Source organism: Rhea americana, unplaced genomic scaffold (genome assembly GCF_003343005.1).
Source record: "Rhea americana isolate MKP2758 unplaced genomic scaffold, rheAme1 scaffold_40, whole genome shotgun sequence".
Classification (NCBI taxonomy): Eukaryota; Metazoa; Chordata; class Aves; order Rheiformes; family Rheidae; genus Rhea; species Rhea americana.
The window spans coordinates 6,150,354-6,171,373 of record NW_028186535.1 but is presented as its reverse complement, the minus strand read 5'-3'; the positions used below and the strand labels follow the sequence as shown (position 1 = coordinate 6,171,373).

The 21,020-nt window shown below is 37.3% G+C and overlaps 1 protein-coding gene across 1 annotated transcript in view; it reads right to left on the bottom strand.

The window, feature by feature from the left end:
* Positions 1–21,020, bottom strand: part of ZNF521 (zinc finger protein 521) — a 239,365-nt gene that overhangs the window by 208,018 nt on the left and 10,327 nt on the right. The window contains exon 3 of the mRNA XM_085314302.1: positions 5,282–5,341. Within this exon, the coding sequence (XP_085170428.1) occupies positions 5,282–5,341 (60 nt within the window). The remainder of the gene's footprint in view (positions 1–5,281; positions 5,342–21,020) is intronic.

Genomic DNA, 21,020 nt, shown 5'->3' with positions numbered 1-21,020 from the left:
AATTTGATTTACATAAGCATGAAATTAATCTTGATTTTACAACCCACTCCAATACTCCATCACTATATTACCTGACACAAACAATGCCCTAGAAAGATTATACCCTGGGTCAAAATGTTACCATGCTTTGAACTTTTGTCTGACTTAAGGTAAACTTGGTAGAGTTCTTGTATTTGCTAGATCACAGAAAACTGGAAACAAATTGTTGTAAATCCTAAATAGTGTGTAAGGATAACTCTGTCTTTTTCTCATGTTAGCAAGCATTTGGATAGTTCTAGCCTCAGAGTAGCAGTCCTGAACCCACCAATCAAAGATTCCAAACTGGAAGAATTGGAAAGATTCACCAACAATTTTCCCCTTGTGCACAACTGCACTACCACACAATTCACTACACTACCTCTGTTCTGGAGGTGACCAGTGCTGACGTGAGGTAATGTGAAGTCTAGAACTTTTCTTTCTCCTCTGAGAAATGGAGTAGCTTAAACTACTCCCGACTTTTTGCCCACTTTACTAAAAGCTTCCTTCAAAAGACAGAAATAAAACAATCTGTCTTCCCTAATAAAGCAAGCTGGCACTTAACTTTGTTTTTCCTTGGGAACCACAGTACAACAAGTGAAATGCAGAAGAAAAATGGTTGTGTACATTCCAGCAAAAGGAACCACAGCACAACAAGTGAAATGCAGAAGAAAAATGGTTGTGTACATTCCAGCAAAAGGAATGTAAGTGTTTCACCACTTTTCTCTTTTCTACATTAGCCATTTCATTTTTCCTTTTAGATATTTGAGAGAACTGAGACTGAAACAAGCCATTTTAGAAAACAAGGACAAATTCACATAATAATAGGAGATTGTGAAAGCGCATCTTAAGACATTATGCTTTTAAGCCAAGTGGCTGACTAACTAGGCACAAGCTCCTGGTCTGCAGCAACACAAAGGTGGTGTCTGTAAATCCACTTCATTTAGCATTTCAATTGATTAGGATCATGCACAACTACTTACTGCACCTTTGCTAAAAGTAACTTCTAACTAAAAAGATGCAAACGCATTTCACGCACACGGTTCATATCAGAATGGATTAAGGGTGGAATTCCACTTTAAACCACTTGAAAACCTTCTGTGAGTGCCCTGAAGTGATGTGGGCACAGCCCTGTCTGCATTTGCTGCTGTGCACAAGGTGGGCACTGCCCACAAGGGTCAGGGCTCTCATCATCTTTCTACATCCTTCGGTCCACACTGCTGTACCTCTGCCCTTCAACTGTTAAAATACAGAAGGAGATGCAAGCAGAAACTGGAAATGACCCATGTCAGGAAGTCTTCCTCATGCTATGTGGCTCATGATCAAAACCGAGGAATTTTTCTGACAAGGGTAAAGGGCAGAATTTATTTTTAAGGGAATTATATTACAGAGGGAAAACAGATTAGTTTTAAAAAATAAAAAACACATCCTGAAGGCAAAAATACATTTTCTGTGCAAAAGCCCTGCSTACACATAAAGTACGATCCTTTGTATAACAGATTACTTCCACAAGGTTCTTGTAAGAATGAAAACTTTAACTTGGACAGCTACTTTCAAATATAGGAGCAGTCAGGAAATTTTCACAGTCACAGTAATCAAATATTTTAGGAAATTTCTACCATTTTTGAATGCTCTATCTGAGTCTGAACAATTTACATTAAATTTACAAAAGATTTTGGAAAATATAGTAGTAATGTAAGTTAATAAAAGTAGTTAAAAGATCACAAGCTTATAAGTAGTTCAGAAAAAGAAATAATTGTCTTAACTGTTGCAAACTGACCCCAACATCATTAAACACTTGTTGGAAGGCAGCATGCGCACATCACATACTATTAGTTGTTCAGCTCAAGCTCCCAGTTTCATCTAATAAAACTGACAGCACTCAGGGAAATGTGGGCACTGGGCTTGAATTTTAACATGAGTATTTAAATGCTGCACATAAAGTTTACAGACCTGTTTGTTTTAAAATAAGGGTAGTATCTGACTCTGCTTTAAGTACAATGCTGAAGGAAACAAGAGGGCGGGGAGGGAATTCAAGACTTATTATTCAGAAACACTTGCACTTTACAGGAATTCAGTAACACACACACACACTTATGCACACATGCACCCTTTAGTGCACAAAAGCCTAAAGAATTGTTCAATTTAAAGCTTCCTACTTAGAGACCAGTTATTAGAATTAGAATTGTTTTAAGACTAATAAATGTTTTGCTTCTCCTTCTGCATTTGCAGATATAAACTCTACAGGGACAGAAGTCAGTCAAGCTTATTCCCTTCTGCTGCAACTTTAGAATACATGCTCTAGCCAACTGGCACATTTGTTTTTAGGTCAACACTTAAGTGGGACCCTCTGGGACCTAGGTTCGAGTTTAGCCTACGACAGCTTTGTGTAATGAGTTCTGGCAGTCTCAGCCCCTCTCAATGAATGTATTTCCACTGTGATCCACTTTCATGAAGAAATGTCACCATAGAAATAAAAAGATTTTTAAAGAAAAAAAAATACTATTTGGAGGCTTTGTGAATAGATAGTTTTTCAATAATACTGTCTTACAACAGTAAGTGTCTTCCATGAAGAGCTAGTCTAACCCTGAATGGTTACTTAAACTGAGGATAAGCTACCTTATTTGAGCTGCCCTTTTGAGAGTCTAGAATAAAATCTATTTTATAAATACAATATACATTCATCTGTTCTTGTTCCTTTACCTCCTATTTCAAGCTCATGCTCTCACACAGACTTTAGGGCAAATGCCATCCATCTCCCACATTTCTTTTCTCTCCAATATCTGCAACAAACACAGCTACAATTCCCTCATGAAAGATTGTCTTGATACTAAGATTACCTTTCTCAACATCTGCAACCACTGCTCTCATTTCCAGAGACTCCCCTATCATGTTTCAGGGACTGCCATGCAACAACTCAAAAATTTCAATATATATCAGCAACAATATACACACCCTGGCTCCACCTGCAGATACTATTTAAAATTATCTAATGTGTGGAAAAAAGGGTTAAGTATTTGGAGAAGAAATAAATTCAGCCTATTAGTGCACTTAAAGAAAAAAAAGAAAAAAGTTATCTTCTGTTACTGATTATGTTAACATTATTTATAAATGGAAATTCAAAGAAGCATGATTTTTTTCATTACTATGTTCCCTGGCAGGTGGTTCTCCCCTTCCCTTCTTCCTCCTCCTCATAAGGGATGTTATTGCTGTAACTTGGCCTAATAAAACTGCAACTTTGGGGAAAATGAAAAATGGCATTGGCTTAAAAGTGTTGGAGGTAATAAAGCCATAGACTTCAATTAATTTCAAGTATGGGAGCGGTTTAAGGCCAACCAGCAGAAATTCTATTCTGCCCATGTAAAATTGAGGTTTCACCACATTTACTTTTTATAACCCATATAAAAGTCAAGTAAAAGTAATGAATATCTAAAAGCCATCTCAGTGGACTGGCAAAGACTATCTGTATTCTTGAAACTCCTCTTACATATTTCTGCCTATGCTATAAGGATCCATAGTTGATCACAAGTAAAATGTCAAACTACCAAAAAACAGCCTACTTTCCAATCCATTTCACTGCCTTGCTGTAGACCTCCTTCCAAGCCACTTCTGCATGGAAAAGTGCTGGCAAAAGAAAGGAAAACTAAAATCATGTGGTTATAATTATTACCAGGCAAGGAATATTTCTTCAGCTCAGTGGTAAAGTAAAACTCTGTCGCTCTCTGCTCCCAATAGTGTCCATCGCAAAACAACTGCCTCATTAAATCTCTGCAGTAAGATTAATATGCCGTAGCTGCACTACATTTATAACTTGGTACTCTATAAAAAGCACATTTAATGGTTAGAGCCAGAGCTTAGATACAAAGTATTACTATAAAAACTTCTGGCAGTGTGTATACAGTATGGGCCTTCTGTACTACTTGCTGTTTCAGAAGGGTTTTTTTGTTTTTTAATATCAGCATTACATTCTTGCTCTAGAGAGAAACAGAATGTCAAAACTTGCCTAGAAACAGATAGAGACAACACAGGACAGGATAGGGAATAAATAAACTAACAAGACAACATAACCATTGAAAATTATTTCAAGAAAAAAAAAATGTAGAAGAGTAATCATTCCTTGTCATACTGATCGCCAGTTTCACAGTTCTCTATTTCTTCTACTAGAAGTGTTTATAGAAGTACAAGTTTGTTGTTGGGTTTTCTTTCAAGTTTATAAACAACTAAGCAGAGATATAAGCACATTCAGAAGAGTTTGAGTACATTTAGAAGAGTTTGAGAAATTTTCCATCAAAAAAGCAGAGAACTCCCTCACCTTTATTTCTTCATTTTAAACAATACAGTTTACTCACAGAGCCACTAGAACCTATTAAAGGAGGTAATCACCAAAAACAAAACCCACACAACAAAAATATACAGCATCCTAGCTGAACAAAAACAAACCTACACAACAAAAATATACAGCATCCTAGCTGAACAAAAGTTAACTGCGTTTCTCACCTTTGTAAGAGACTCAAACTATTCTTGACAAGTCACCTACACACTACACATTGGCAGAGATGAGTAGCCTTCTAAGAATACTGTTAAATAACCAGTCCTTACTCCAAAAGGTGGCCTCAGCAGAAAGAATAAGACCACTCATCTGAAGGGCAGTGTAGACTCATCTGAAATTCTGTGGAATCAGTACTGAAGACAGAAGTGATGTATTTCTTGAATTCCCAGAATCGTATTAAGTTGCAAGAACAGAAGAGCTCTTGTTGTTATAAGAATTAACAATTATTTCTTCATGATTATTAACAATACATTTTACATTGATTCTAACTTAATAAGTTTGTCTACCTGTTCTCACTGGCTTAAAATTAAGGGTCTCTGACAGGTAAGAAATTATACAAACAATTATAAATGATCCCTATCCACATATATTGAAAATAGCCTAAATGGAATGAATATTCAAGTTCATCTGAACTGGCATAGAGTGGGTTTTTATGTGGAGAATTTAGAGAAAGATTATTTATAACAAAAAAAAAAGGTGGACTTTTAGAAAGTAAGTATCTCCCTTTCAGTTGGTTGACCTAAAAAAGTTAGAATTTCTAATTCTCAGCAACTGAAAGGCAAGGGGAGAGGTCGTTTTTCATCATGACCCCCACAAATGCATTCCGAGTTGAAACTGAGGAGGAGGAGGAGTGTGGGCTTTGCAAAAATACCCCAATACAAAAAAACTCTCACACTGTTACAGGAAGCAAACACTAATGAAAGAATTCAGCATTACCAGTCTGTGCGGCTGTGTTTCCCACACCTGCCTGCTGGTCCTCTGTTTCATTTTCTTCTACTGTCAGAAAAAAGTAACAAAACAAAAACAGAACAACAAAAAAAAAGGATGTTAGGTTGATAGTTGTAGTGTTTCAAGCATCTTTGCACTAGCTTCAGTTCTGAAGGCCAGTAATGCTTGTACAACACAGCCAAGACCAGCTTACTGAATACAGGTCCACTGCAAAGTGCAAAGGTGTAGATGAGAACAAAACCAGAATACTTTGCTGTATGGAAGCTACATGTCTGAAAACAGAGTGACCAAATAGGCTTCGTGGCTTAAAAAACAAATCTAATTTCCTCTGGGACATGTTTCTTCAATCCACTCTACTGTATTTGATTATGCAACTAAATGAGAGAATAATTCCGGGTTTGAAGATTCCACTTGCTCCCTCCACATGGATAAGTGAAAGCCTTCTCCTGGCAGATGGGGGAGGTATGTGTGCTAATTCATACGTAAGCTTTAAAATAATAATAATAATCTTATATTCAGTAGCAAACATCTCAGCAGTGCAGACAGCCCTGCAAAGGAGAACCAACCCCATGCTGTTTTACTGTATATACAATGCCAGCATCTTTCCCTTGGCTCACAGCTTTCCAGAGCAGTAGAACTAAAAACAATACAATTCTTGTCAGATTCACTACTCAAAACTTATTGGGCAAGAGTGAACCTAACAAGAGCCATTCTGCTGCTACTTTGAAAAATTAGAGAGAACTGTGCTGGTATACTCTGATATGATGTCTAAGTAAGATTGACTCTCCCAAAGTAAAAGTAAGGGAAGAGCTAAAAGGCAGAACCACTTCCTTTTTATTCTCCCAAAGACTGAGTCCTTTGAATTTAGAGAACAGCAGAGAGAAAAGAATTCATTCTCCCTCCACAGGAGAAAAAGCTGAAAGGGGACTGCACTTTTACAGTATTTCCAACTCTAAAGAATTCAGACCTCAAAAAATAATCACGAGACTAAGTTAAAAGTCCTAAGTTTTTTTTTTTTTTTTTTTTTTTTTTTTTTTTTTGGGGGGGGGGGGAGAGGGGGCCTAGGGAAGAAGGAGGTTCCTGGTTCTTGGGACAAGAAGAAACAATGCTCAGGCTCACACTTTAAATCTAGACATATATCCAAAAGAAGATATACACATATACATTCTACAGCTACCTCTTTTCCGCCAGCCTCAAAACTGTCATAAACCTTGTGGTTTCTAGAATCTGGGTTTCTAGAAAAAAATACCAGTTTTCCTAAGGGTACTCTAAGGATATCAGAAACCCAAAACAGAGAGAATACATTAGAAAAAGAGAGTCAAGTACAATCTTTGGATGAGTGTAAACAACTCTATCCCAGAGTTGTAGTTAATCTGATAAAGTTTCCTAAAATCTGGAATAAGGACAAATATTTCACAAAATATGACTTTGTAAGCTGCCTGTTTCACTTGAACATGTATTTTATAGCCATGAAGTTACCAGTACTTCAGCGGTAGTAATACTGCACGATTTTCTTTGTTATGCTGAAGCAGTCATTCCAGCAGCCCTGGCAGCTAAAGAAAACTGGTCAGACAAAGAAAGCAATTGGAAAAGCTCATGAAAACCAGAGCTTCAGGGAGCACATGGTCAAACTAAGCTAAATAGAAAGATTTTGCACTAGGGGAGCACAGATCAGTGAGACTCATTAATACTGGAAGAACAATAATGAATACAACTAGTATACCATTAAAAAATAAGATATTGCCATTTTTGACCCCCCCACAAAAAGCACCTAGTGAAACCTCTGAAGAAGTCTAACATGACCCCATTTATGCCCACCCCCAGATTTTGATCTATTTACAACAAAACGATCTCAAAAACAAACTTTAAAACTGAATAATCAGTCCAGTTCCACCCCTGAAAAGGAAACTCATCTTGGTCATCAGTATGTGCTGATCAACCACACTAAAGATCGCAGACTTATCTATAAATGAAATACCCAACTATGATGAAGGTTTTAAGTCTGAACTCAGTCCAAAAGACAATTCAAAAATTCTAACTATTTAAGCTCGGGATGGAATTGAGGTGCCCAAAAACCAAACTTTTCAAGAATAGTTCCCCATGTGAGGAAACTTCAGAATTAAGCAGCCATCCACTAAGAAGTAAAGAAGAACTGCTTGTTTAAAGTGGATTGCACTTATAACTACAAGTGTATGCAAATTAAAATGTAAGAGTTCATCCTTCTGCTCTTCTGTACTGAAGGACTACTGCCACCAGCCACAGTGCCAGAATCTCTCACTGCTAACGAGCAGTGAGCATGCACTAAAATCTGGTCAGATCGCACTGCTGACTGAGAGCTACGCTGAACATTTAAAGTCTAAAAATGAACGAACATGGATACTGCCTAACAAATTGTTTTCATGTGCATTTTTTGTAATGCAAAAATTAGCATATACCAGCATATACCTCGTGAAATGGACTGTTTAAAACCTCTCCACTATTTAGGGGTCTGAAGATATGGTAGAAGAGTTAAAGTTTGCAGATTAACAAAGACTGTCCACTATGCCTTTACCACACACCAAAAAAGGAAACCAGCATCAGAGCAGGTAACTTTGCGGTTAGCATCTTTCTAAATTGTTGTCTAAGCTCTTTAAGGATTCCGAGTCACAAAAGAACCAAGTAGGTCACAACAAGCCACAGCACAAAGCTAGTAATATTCAACTAGATTGACATATTTGTCAGAAATATTAAACCTCATTTAGGGGGAAATAAAAAAAAAAAGGAAGAAAAAGACCACCCTACAAAATCCCCAGAATAACGGAAATCTCAGCATTGGTACATGTAATCTACAAAATAGCATTTCATTTTTCATTTGCATTAAGTCAGATGATTCCTCCAATATGGGTATTTGCTACAATAAGTAAGCTACAGTTGGTAATAACAGAGAAATCCTTCCTTTAGCACTTTATGCCTTTCCACAACTGGATTATGAAAACTTCGGTATTATTTCAGATACCAGGTCACTGTTAAACTCACCTGACTAAAAAAGGTAGCATGATATTCAGACAACTTCAACGTTAATTTTCCCCAAACAGTAACTATACTATTTGCTTTTGCAAAAGGAAGGCAAAGTTAAACAAAACCTGAGTAACTAGATGCTTTACATTTTGCTGACCAAAAACTTTCCTGTCACACTAGCATGAAGCACAACAATATAAGAATGATATGCATATAAAACAGTACATGCATGTGGTATTATTATTAACCTAAGCTTCAAAATTACTGATACTCTTCAGACTGTAACTGCACGAGGATGTAATCTTCAGTAGTGTATTTACCACATCCTAGCACAAGATAAGAGAATTTCTAGATAACAAAAAGTGATGGAATACTAATAAAAGGAGAGGCCTCCAGAAACAAGAACAATTGCTTATGAAACTAGACTATGAATAAGCACAGTTATGCCTAAATAGTGCCTCTAGATACATTTGAAATAACATTGTCATGAATGTAACAATATCCCTTGCCTGTACAATTACGTGTTTTTGACCACAGGTAACCTGCTTTATTAGATGTTTAAGTATTTCTTGATTGACTTATCTGCTGCTTAAAACAAGAAATTCCCTACTACATATTTTCCCAGTGCAACTTTTGAAAAACAATGCAAACAAGAAATACAAAATGTAAAATTTCTCAAAAAGACCAGATCACCACAACTGTGGCACCACACTTCTTGAGAGTGATTTTTTTAAAGAAAATCTCAACATGGGGAAACAGGATTCCAAGATGTCAATTCTATCTCCCATTATAAGAGCTTGTGGTTTGGAAACATACCAGTTTTTAAATTTTTTACTGCAGAAATGCATCTTTAAACAGAGACTATATCTGTGCAAAAGGTTAGGACATTTCAGCTTTGGTACAGACAGTGAGAGTTCAAGGCAAACCGTGGTTTCAGTTCAGGGCATCCCCCATGCCTAGCCTGGTGAGTGTTAATATTGAGACCAACTCCTGATTTTTTTTTTTCTTTTTTCTTTTTTAAAAAAAAGTCCAAGTAGTACCATGAAGGACAATTCAATAAAGAAAATCTGTGGGAATTTTGATATAGAGGTCCTAAAAATAGTAGATCTCTTGACTGCTCTACAGCAACACCTGCTGACCAATGAAGACTGCACCCCTTTTGCCTAGATTCTTGTCCTAGACACATGGCAGGTATATAAAGGAGGGATATTTTACAAAGTTGATAAAACACATAAGCAGATTTCCTAACTTGTAAAATCTCATTTATATTCCACTGACTGACTAGGCTTCTCCTCCACTGAAGAGTTAATCGGCAGTGTTAGCACCCTAAGGAAGAGCACCAGTCATTTCTGGTTTATGCTTGGGAAAAACCTCATATGGAAAAGAAACAGATAAAATTGAAATATGAAAAAGGGCATTTTCACTGAAAGGGAATCCTTTTGGAGAACTCTGGTTAAGATTTATAGCTTCAGAGCTATAACAAAATATAAAAAAAATAAAAGCAAAAGATAATTGAAAAAGTCTATGTTCTTCTCATCTAGATGAGTTAATATATTAAAGCAAAAAAAAAAAAGGAAAAAAAAAGAAAAACACTGCCCCAAATATCTGAATCTCCTTTCAGTTTGTTAAACAAAGCACAGAAAGCCACATATTCCAAAATAAACTATAAAAATAAATTGTTATTGATTTATCTCCTCCTAAAACATATTCCTTGACAGATGTGAAAATAAATCTAATATAGCAACTAAGATTGTTGGTAGGAAGATTACAATACGTATTTTTAACTTGCACCTTGCATTTCCTATAACTCAATACTTAATCTATAAATTGCYATTAGCATACAATTAGTAATTCAATTTAAAGCCATCTTGCACAAAAGCCCTTTTCCTAGGATGGTAGCTTTGCCAAGTGAATCTTCTATCTACATGTTTGAATAATACCTGCAGACAAGTAATAGAGACACTGGCTGTATTAGCATAATCAATACACAATTTACTGAGTTACCCAGACAGAACAGAAATAAAACGTGTGTGTCATTATTTTAGTACCTACAAGTTACTGTAATTTCTGGAAGCATCCTTCTAGCTTTCCTCTCCTTCCTCCTCATGACCACATAAAAACCAAGAGGACATTCATAGTGCTACCATCTACATGTAGCTATTAAGTATGATAAGATAATCACATAGCAGAAGGCAAATTTAAGGGCCACTTAGAGAATGCTTGGCACCTCCTGTAATTCTATTAAATTCAACAGATTTTGAAGACATTTCGCACTTCGCAATAACATGCTCTGGAAATACATCTCCATAAGGGTGCAGTCGGGATACAAAACTGAAATTATGGAAGTTCGAGAAGCATTAAATGCAGGAGGATCATATACTAATGTGTCATTTGCTAAGGTACACCTTTCCCCACTTTCTTTTCTCCCTAGGTACTTCTTAGTGTACCACCAGTACTCTAAGAAAAGCTCATCCGTTAAACTCTTCTTGCCAATACATGCAAACGCATGTTTTCACACCCAGCTATGCCACACATGTGAACAGCAGCATACATGACTCCCGGAAGTCAACAAACATTTCAGGTTGCTTCGTAATGTCCTTTAAGACAGCTCGCATTCATAAAAGGTCAGGACCACGAACAAAGTCTAATTTTCTGAACAGCATCATCCAATACCAGTACACACCTATCAACTACTAGTCACAAACTCAATTACTATTCTGACTCCCAAATGTGTRTGCACCCAATAAGATTAATGTGAGAAGAGCTGGGAAAGAAATACAACTGCAAAATAGCATTGCAAATATCTACTTTCCAAAACTCTATTGAAAATTAGCCCTGTGTATAAACTCTATTAATCATATACATGATTATTTGTGTTTCTGATTTGTTTTCCTGTGACATACCCCCTCCACCACCACCTCCCCCCCCCCCTTTTTTTTTCCAAATGCACTGCATTGTAGCAGCATTTTCTTAAATTAATACTTGGAAATCTAACCTACATGCTGATTAATTTCCTTAAAAGACTCTTATTACATAAAGCATTTTTCCAGCATTTGCTTTTGCAAGAAGACAAAACCCCTCATAGCATTCATGTTTTTTACTCTTCTCTTTAGTCTATTCCAACACTGAGCTTGCTTTYCCCCCCCTGCTAATGTTATTCTTGTGGAAAGACTGAATTAGGAGTTCTCAATTAGACTGTAGTGGTCGGAAAATATTATTCTTACGCTAAAATTGAAGTATTTTCCTAGGCAGCTCATAAACACGAAAGTAATAAATATACTTAACTGGAAACAAATTATGCTTAAGAAATCCTTTGGATATTCTTTCAGCCCTTGGTATCACAGATGACAATATCCAAATATGACAATCCAAAGATGTCCAATTTTACACAACACTGTGCAGAAAAGGCAGAAGACTCTCCTTCCTGCAACAGAGGAATAATTCTACTGAATCCTCAAAGGTGAGGATGGGAGATACTGTTTTCTGGATACTGAACCAATACATGAATTAACCCTGCTCAGAATGCTAATCTGTCTCCCTAATCATTATCTTGTAACAGGCTTAGGCCACATCTACATACCTATATATTTTGACTGCTTAAAATAAACTAATAACCATAATGCTTTACAAAGTACTTTTCTCCAAAGAATCTCCAAGCATTTTATAAACCTCAAGCAAGTTCTAGACATCCCTAAGATTCTTTATTATGCAATCCAATAAGTAATAACAGGCCTCTGTGTCAAATTCAGGACCATAGTGAGACTCAGCAAAGCAGGAGGGAGTCACTCTGGGAGTCATATCTTAGTCCTGGGATCAGGACTTTTAGCTATCTTCCCTGTCTCTAAGTGAGTATTCTGTCTCCATTTTTGACAATGTCACCATGGACATCCAATCCATTTGAGGAAAAGTCAGGAGGCTAAGATAAACATTAAGCCTAATCACCAAATCCAGTACYCAACAGGAGCATTTACAGAGTGCAGATTCCTCCCAAAATATTGAAGCTCTGTATCAACTAAGCTCCTTCAGAGGTACATAACCAGAATTTCTGTTATTCCTACAGACTTTTTTTTAATTATGCTTAGAAAATAGGACATTAATTAAACATTGTCCACAAAAACCTGAGCTCAGCAAGAGAGAGCAATTTGAATCAATCTGATGTATGGAACACAGAACCTCCAGATATCCAATGTTTTTAAACTCGCATGTCTGAAGACAGAATATGTAAGGAAAGGATATGAAGATCTACAGTGAACGTTACTGGAGATGTCTATTACCTCTGAAAGTTAAGCCATTTATGTATGTGCTTAAAATGAGGTGCTTAGTTTTAGGACTTGGGGCCACCTGACACCTTTCCAATGCCAAAATAAAAATATGGCTTCTTTCCTTGGCTCTATTACCTAATGACACACATTTACCTCAGTCAAAAACACCTCGTTCAACTAATTTGATTTACCAGAGAACTATGTCTGCTGTGTACCATGGTTTTATAAATCTCTTCTTGATCCCTCAAACTCTCTGCTCTGCTCTAGATGTCTTTCTTTCTAGAACAACACTCAACATGGTCTATAATGGCAAAGGAGCTCAAGAGCCCAAAAACTAGTGAAGTGACCTTGCATCAAAGTTCTGTTCAGATGCCACACAGCTCAGGTAATACCTGTGGTTTTATCACCCAGGCCTTCTCAGAGCTGTGTAGCTCAATGCTGAAATCAATCCAAAAGCACTGCAGCTAGCTAGTAAAAGACTAAACATCCTCCTGCCTGCTCAGGCTTTGGATTCAGTTTTACAGTTCTTCAGAGCTTTAATAGCCTTGCCTTGTTGTTACCATATACTAGCAGAAAAAGTATATGTTGAAATTCATCTTCTTTTCCACTTCTTGCCCATACTCACTGGTTAAATCATTCACCCAGGATGGGGGTGGCACAAGCTCAACATTTTCTCTATCAGAAGAATTTGTACTGGTGTCATGAGTTTTCTAGGAAAGAGCTCCTTCCCTCAGACTTGAGGAACACTCATTCATTTATGCTGAAGCTGTCATACCTCACCTATAATATTCATTGAGCTAGAAAGATGGAGACACCATAGCCTTGTCACTAGGATACTCACCCAGGAAGAGGCAAACATGGATTACAATTCTAGGTTCAGTGAAATAATTCATCAAGAAATAAATTACATTAAGTACTTAGCAGACCAAAACTCAGGTCTCCCCTTTCTCCATTGGTACTCAAGCCATTAGTGCCATGAGTCTTATGTGTGAGCACACTTTCTCACTCTCTTGCCCAATAAATACTTAACTATACTTTTGAAGAGTGGAATATAATCTACAAAAGCAAAAAGGGCCACACACTCTCACCACTATATGCTGCTGTAGTAGTGACTGGCATATCTCCCTAGGAGATATGGGTTCAAATATCCTTAGACAGAGCAGARAACAGAACATTCCCCCCACCTTCTCTCACATCCTAGCAGAGCAAACTAAGAGAGAAACAGCAGCACCATGACCCTTTAATTCTCTCCTTTTGGGGAGGGAAGGACATCTCACTTATCTCCAAATCAGCATCTGACTGGTGACAGCTGACTATGAGATACGCTATTGCACAAAGTTAGATACAGCAGGAGCTAAGACACATTATTCTTCACAAGTATTTCATACTGTGTTCTTGAGGTAGTTCCTACTCAACAGTTGCATTCACAAATGCCTAACTTACCCATGAATTGTATGAAGAACTGAAGCACCAAATGCAAGATCACTATTCTACTAGGCAGCCAGCCACCTGAAAATTAAGCACTGCAGTACTCACACCCTGCAACACACGAGTCCTTTTGCAGACCTAGCATTCTGAGCTTTCAGCCCTTCCTTCACTGATTTATATTCGTACTTGACTGGTGAGTCTTCTACCTAATAGTTTCACTAGAAACTGCAAAATCTTTTCCTAAGCTCTAGCTCCTTATAATCATATAATCCAATCCCTTCCAAGCAGTTACACACACAGGCCAATAGTACTCCATTTCCTCCACCCATCTTCAGAGAGAAAATGTTACATCAGGCATACATCTTGACATCCTGTTGTCCTGGAACCAGTGAATCAGAAAGTTCCTTCCTTGCAATTGTATTCTTTGGAGGTGGAGAATAATTAACTTCCCCCTTCCCCTCCCCCTTCCTACTGCCACTATGAAAGTTAGAAATTCTGTTGACTCTGCCTGGAAAGAAAAAAAAAAAAAAAAAAAAAAAAGGGCATCATAATTCAGTGCCAGAGAAAGTTTTGTTGACCAAAGCACAGCCTAGGCTTCCCAAGGACACTGCCTCACAACATCACATCATCCGGTCCAGTAACACAGTAGTTCTTTTGTTTTTGTTTTTAAAGTTCCTTTCAAAAAGTTAATGAGTCAATAACAGAAGTTGAACTTGATAGGTTACCGAAAGACACGAACAACAAAAAAATTATACTTAAAAATCAATCACCTGAGATTCATAATCTGAAAAAAACTAACAATTGCATAACAAGCTTCAAGGACTGTATACAAAAGTCATCTATTGTGAAGTTAAGCAGGACATTCAAACTTAAAGCATCTTTGCTTCCCATGCTTCTGTGGTACTATGCCTGTACAAGAAACTCAGAGTTTTTTTGTGCTCCCTTTTGGTAGAGAGGACAAAATTCCTATTCCAGGCTATTGCTTCGCATAACCAAGCTCTCTGAAAACAGGGTTTGGGAAGAAGGGAAAACGCTGATAATTCTCACTGTCACCATGTTGTTCATTTGTCTTTCGGGCATGAAGGTGCCTGCCTGAGTCAGGAATAATGCTGTCTGCCTAATATCTAGCACTTCCAAATAAGAAGGCTAACTGGTTACTGATATTTGATTTTTAAAGAATCATAGTAGGCTCCTATCACATTAATGAATGTGTGGGGGAGGAAAAGTCACTATGTCAACAGATGTGTAAGTGACTTTTAAAAGAGTTTAAAGTACTAAAAATCATAATCTTAACATTGTACCTAATTTTATCTATATTAAAAGTGAAAGTACCAGATGAATCAATTACTCAGAAAGCACCCCTCTGGCTTGTTCCCATGACAGAAAAGAAGAAACCACAAACAGAACACATTCCTCCCAGAATCTAATATTCAATTGGCCATGATGAATAAGTGACAATCCTACAATCCTTCTGAGTACACATTACATAGATTCAAGTGTACAAAGAAATGCTGCTGTATATGATGCACAGGATCACTCTAGCTAAAGAAAAATCTACAAGACTGAAACACACACATACTAGAAAAACACAGATGAAATAGACTAAACCCAGGAAAAAAAGGGGGGGAGGGAAGGGGAATCCAAGTAACTATGCAGTATAGTGATAAAAAGTGTCTGAAACTAAAGGAACATGAAGGTGAAAAATAGAAGTGTGACTAGAGTTAAGTAACATTCTAAATACTGGAGGACAATGGTCCTGCTTTAAATGTCTTTCCACTGGAAGAGGGGAATTTTGTGCACTCTCACTGATGTGAACAGAACAGAAAGAAGAATTTTTGTGAAGTAGGAGGGCTGAATGAAAGTGTTAATTCTAATGTTGTGATACCCCTAAGATCAGCCCTATCTTTTTTGCTACAGTATAGTCCCTAGGCATATGGCTAACTACTCCTTGATCATTATCCTGGCTAAAACTAAAGCTATTGAAATTTAGGAGGATCATATCCAAAAGAATTTATTTCATCTCTAATAATTGCTAAACTAGCATAATTACTCATACTTGAGGTGAAATATAGTGCATGGTAAAATACTCAAGTTGTCTAGAATTAAAGTTAAAACAAAAACAAATCTCACTACCTCTCTAGGTTTTCACACATTCATCTTTTGTCAGAATCTAAGCCAAGAACTGCATAATGATTTAGAAGTATTTAAAAGCTTCCCTTGTGCTGACTATTACAAAGAGAAAACTTTAGAAACTTTAGTGCTTTGTAGTGGCAGCACTGCAAAACATGTTTGGAAGAAGACAAGTATACTTTCACAATACCAAATAACACACACCCAGCAGTTCAACCAGTAACTGTTTAAATCTACAGTGCTCACTCCTAATAGTACCTGCCCTTAGGAAATAGATGGTGATGGTCAATAAAACTCACCCTGGCCCCAAAAGCAAAATGGTAGCATTACTGCACTCCTAAAGCTAATCAAGTTAGTCAATATCATTACCCATTGCAAAGGTCAATGAAAATTACTAAAGGCTGGGGACATTTTGTTATTTTTTTTAAATATGCAGAGCAGCAAGGGCATGCTTTTACAAGTCAAAAAAAAAAAAAACACTATAAATATCCTGCACTATAAAAAGATGCTAATCTTAAACCCTCCTTGTAATTTGATTTTTCATGTATGCTTTTACATTTAATATCTTAATTTTTACCCTTTTTTGGATGGCCAAACACAAGCTAGCAATCCACTCATGCATCAAGCAGATGTTTTTGCTTTTCAGGCCAAATGGAATCTTACGAATTTTTTGTTCCCTCCCTATAAGACGATGATGCCAAAATAACAGAGTTCTTGAAACCAGCCCGTTCAGAAAAAATTCTTTGGACCAGTCATACTGGAACTTAAGTCAAGTTCACAGAAATCATGCCAATACTAATTGCTGTTTTTGTTTATGCTGGATTGATTATAGTCTAATCAGCAGACAATCTAATGACTTTAGAGTCTAGTCCTTGTAATTCAGAGGCCGGGGAGGGCTAGGGGCTGAGAATAAACATTCAACTAGTTGACAGATGCACAGAAATGCAAAGGCTACTGTTTGAAGTGGATCTGAATGTCAATTTTTCTCTGAACTGTCACTGCTATTAAGTTTTTTTTTTAAATTCACTACTAGTCTACCTTCTATAGAAGTACATCACACCATCTGCAYCTCTGCACAAGAAACATCCTTTAGCTTTAAATTTATGATGAGAAAACAAGTCACATTAAAACACAACTACATTTACCGAGTCCACCAATACTCTGCATAAATTGAGTTGCAGTTGTAAATTCAGCGAGGATGGAATGGGTGCTTACGTTTCCTTAAAAAGAGGGTGCAACTTTAAGAAACACTCTGGGCTTGCCAAATATTTCAATATCAAGTCTGCTTTAAGCAGAACATAGATATGTAATACAGTAGACAAWTTTTTCCTTCTCAGCTTTCTAGGAACTAAACATTCAGTAATTTTATTACCACCGGCAAATGTAGGACACAAAATTCCAGTGAGCAAAAATTTACTTGGAAGCAACAACAAAACCAAAAAGTTTTTAGAAGGTGACTTTCAGAGATTAGTGTGTCCATTAAATGTGTGGGGCTATGCTACATTCCTTGTGATGGATTTTCTAACACCTACAGTTTCAGTGATTTTTCATGAGTGACTTTAATGTAATATTACCTGACTTTAGTTTAGAAAAATGTGGGTTTAAAATTTAGTAAGACTACATTTTCATTCAGATCTGTATAAAGAATGCCTGCTTTTCTTCACAAGCAACCCTACTTTCATAACTTTGATTTGTTTCTAAATGAGTAATTTCTCATCAAAAGCTGTTAGTAAGGGCAAAAGAAAGTCCTCAAGCCCTCCCAAAGCTAAAAACTCATAAACCAAAAAAAAAGGATGGGTGGGTGTGTCAGGGGGGAGGTCAGTAACCTAAGTGTGATACCTACAAAGCATGCCAAGTCACAAAAAGGGTTTGCCATTCAAACACCCAAGTTAAACAAGAGGCAAATGAGCTGTTCTTCCCCCCCCCCCACCCTTTGCTTTCTCATCTCAGGGGGCCTCCAGTATGGTTTTACTTAGGGAATGGTGTTGCCCTTAGCTATTTTGGGTTACGAAAGTCATACCAATTGCTGTTCTTCGACGCCCTTCATTTGCACACTGGCTCTTTGGGGGCTTTAAATATGGGTATCGTATCTCTGACTTATCTTCCCCTATCTGCCTTTCTCCTGTTCCCCCTCCTCTCTGCAAAATGCATTAGGCAGTTTTGATCAGGTAAATGGCATATAATAGAGATTTTTTGCAGAAACTAGCCAAGGAAATGGAATAAATTAATGAGCAAAATGAAATACAGGTCAGGACCAATAAGTTTGATGCAACTGATCCTTCCTTTACCTAAAGGAACCTGACAGTTGAACTTCTTTTCCTCTTTCCTAAATCCATGTAAGATATTCAAATTAAAATGTTTCAGAAAGTAATTTTCTTTCTTTCAGTCTTTTTTTTTTTTCCACAGCCTGTAGAATACTCATAAGAAACATGCTTATCACAGACAGAAATTACAATTTTATTTTTTTCTTGGATAAATGTTTTTATTATTTTTAAATTGTAGATGGCATATCTAATGCTGGCTGTACCTTTTTTCTTTCCTAAGTCCAAACCTGAGATATAATCATTGGTAAGAGTTGAGGGACAGTCAGACCAAAGTTGGCAACAAACCAAAGCAGGAGGGGAAAAAAAAGAGCAAAAAAGAAGAAGGAAAGAAATGTAAACAGAAACCAGGGTAATTCAAAAGAAGTATATTTTCAAAAAACAGATGAAATTTAGTCATTAGCGACTTCTTAACACCCACCGTTTCAGATGAACATTAGTTTCATGCATTTAATACAAAAGCTAGATTGTCATTTTGTTTTAATGTATTTACCTGCCTTGTATCTCTATTCCCCTAAGATATAAGTTTCAAATTAAGTTATCAAAAGTGACAGACATATCAAAAATATCTCTTATATCTTCCCCCCTGAAAGGGTTGCTAAGTACATGACAAATTGGAAATGTAATGTATAACTCCATATTTTATTTAGATGTGAAACAGCACTCATGAGTTTAAATAACTCATTTACATACATTCAAATAATAGTTTTTCCAAGAAGCAATTTGAAATACTGTTTATTTTTGAACTGTAGACTATATTTTCTGAAATATTATTAAGTTTGTACAAAAAAAAAGAATTTAAGTAAATGTTGCATTTTAGTCACAGTTGAAAGTCTCCTTGCAACACTACTTACAGCTTTTTTTTCTTCACTAAAAATGAAGATGTAATATCTGATGGGCAGACTCTTACCAATGAATTTAAATGCTATGTCTCTACAAGCATCTTTAAACTTCTCATATGATTCATATTGTTAGCCCATTCGGAAATCTTACAATCAAGCTTTTTCAGAATTCACTATTAATCCACTCAAAAATGGACATGATTCATGAAAAATAAAACAGGGAAAATGAAGAGGATATTTGAACAAAGGCCACCAAGAATGATAATCTACTACCCAAAGGTAATTACTGCAGCAATAATTACAGATGATGATTGATTTACTGCCTACTTTTAGATGAAAAATAGCAAATAAGGTACTGTAAAGAAATGTGTATCATCTCTATTCTGAACATTAAGTGGTTTTCTTAAATCAGTAATTTATTGTCAGCAAATCCAAGCTACTCTATCTGAATCGTACAATGTTGCTGTTTTCTCATTTTAGGGACTCTTGAAGCTACTGGTACAGAAGAAAGGGTATGCCCATATCTGCACGTAAAATGGAAGCTGTATCTTTTGTTTTATAGTAAGTGTGATGTTTACAGGAAGATATTTGAAACAAACCTCATTTCTGTAATGCCTCTAAGAAACAACTACGAGTAAAATACGCCTGATGTCTACCAGAAGAACAGTATACTATTTGCCAATTAATTCCGCACATTTGCTCAGCTGCACTTAAATACTTCGAGGTCTAAGACTACCCTTCAGTTAAAGTTTCCTAGCATCTTTTCGCAAATATGGCTAATTGGTCACTCTCTTACTGTTTCTGAAACTCTGATGTGCATGTAAATAAATCTTCCCTGGAAAGCTCAGAACAAAAACGTATACACAACCAACAGAACTCTCATTGTGGTATCATCTCTAAAAGGTAAGTGAAGAGCAGCACATTTGTTCTTCACAAGATGCCAAACAAAAGCACTACTAAACTGCACAAACTTCAGTAAACTAGATACAGACTACAGCAAGCAGCAGGGTAAAGCAGTAAATTCAAGGCACCCTTTATTCCCTTCCAGAATATCTGGATTAAAAAAAAAAAAAAAAAAAAAAAAAGCAGCAGCAGCCGCCTGCTCTAAAGCTCACTGAAGTCAACAGGAAGACTTTGAAAAGGGAACTCCTGGAAAGAGTTGCTTTAAGCGAATGAAACGTAATTTTGCCAGGTCCTCCTGTATAAGTTCATAAAAGCAAACCCTGCTTCTGCTTTCTAACTATGAAATTACACTGGTATCTAGGCACTTAACTCCTGATTTACAGTAGCGTACCGTAGATAAGAAAATAAGGCCCGCTGCAAGCCACGCAGCGGCTCAGAATCGCATCCTCATCTGGAGGCTCGCCCAGGCGCTCGMAGCCCTCCAGACTTCAGAAGTTACCGTCAGTTTACCAGGCCTTTCTGCCTCAGCCCCTCTCCCACTCCATCCAGCCCCTAAAAAAGTAGGTAACTAGTGCGTATTCTGACCTGACGTAACTTATGCTTTACTCAACTTCACTGCAGTGTGCGGCCCGACCCAGAAGGAATACATACATCCCGGGGAAGATGTTTATGTGAGGTGACAGCCACCCTCCGCCGCCTTCCCCGCTCGCAGGCGGGCAGTGGCCCGTGCCCGCGCGCCGCTCCGGCGGCCGCCGAGCCCAACGGCTCCCGCGCCTCAGGGCGGCCAACGGCTCCCCGCGCCTCGGGGGCGGCCAACGGCTCCCGCGCCTCGGGGGCGCGCGCG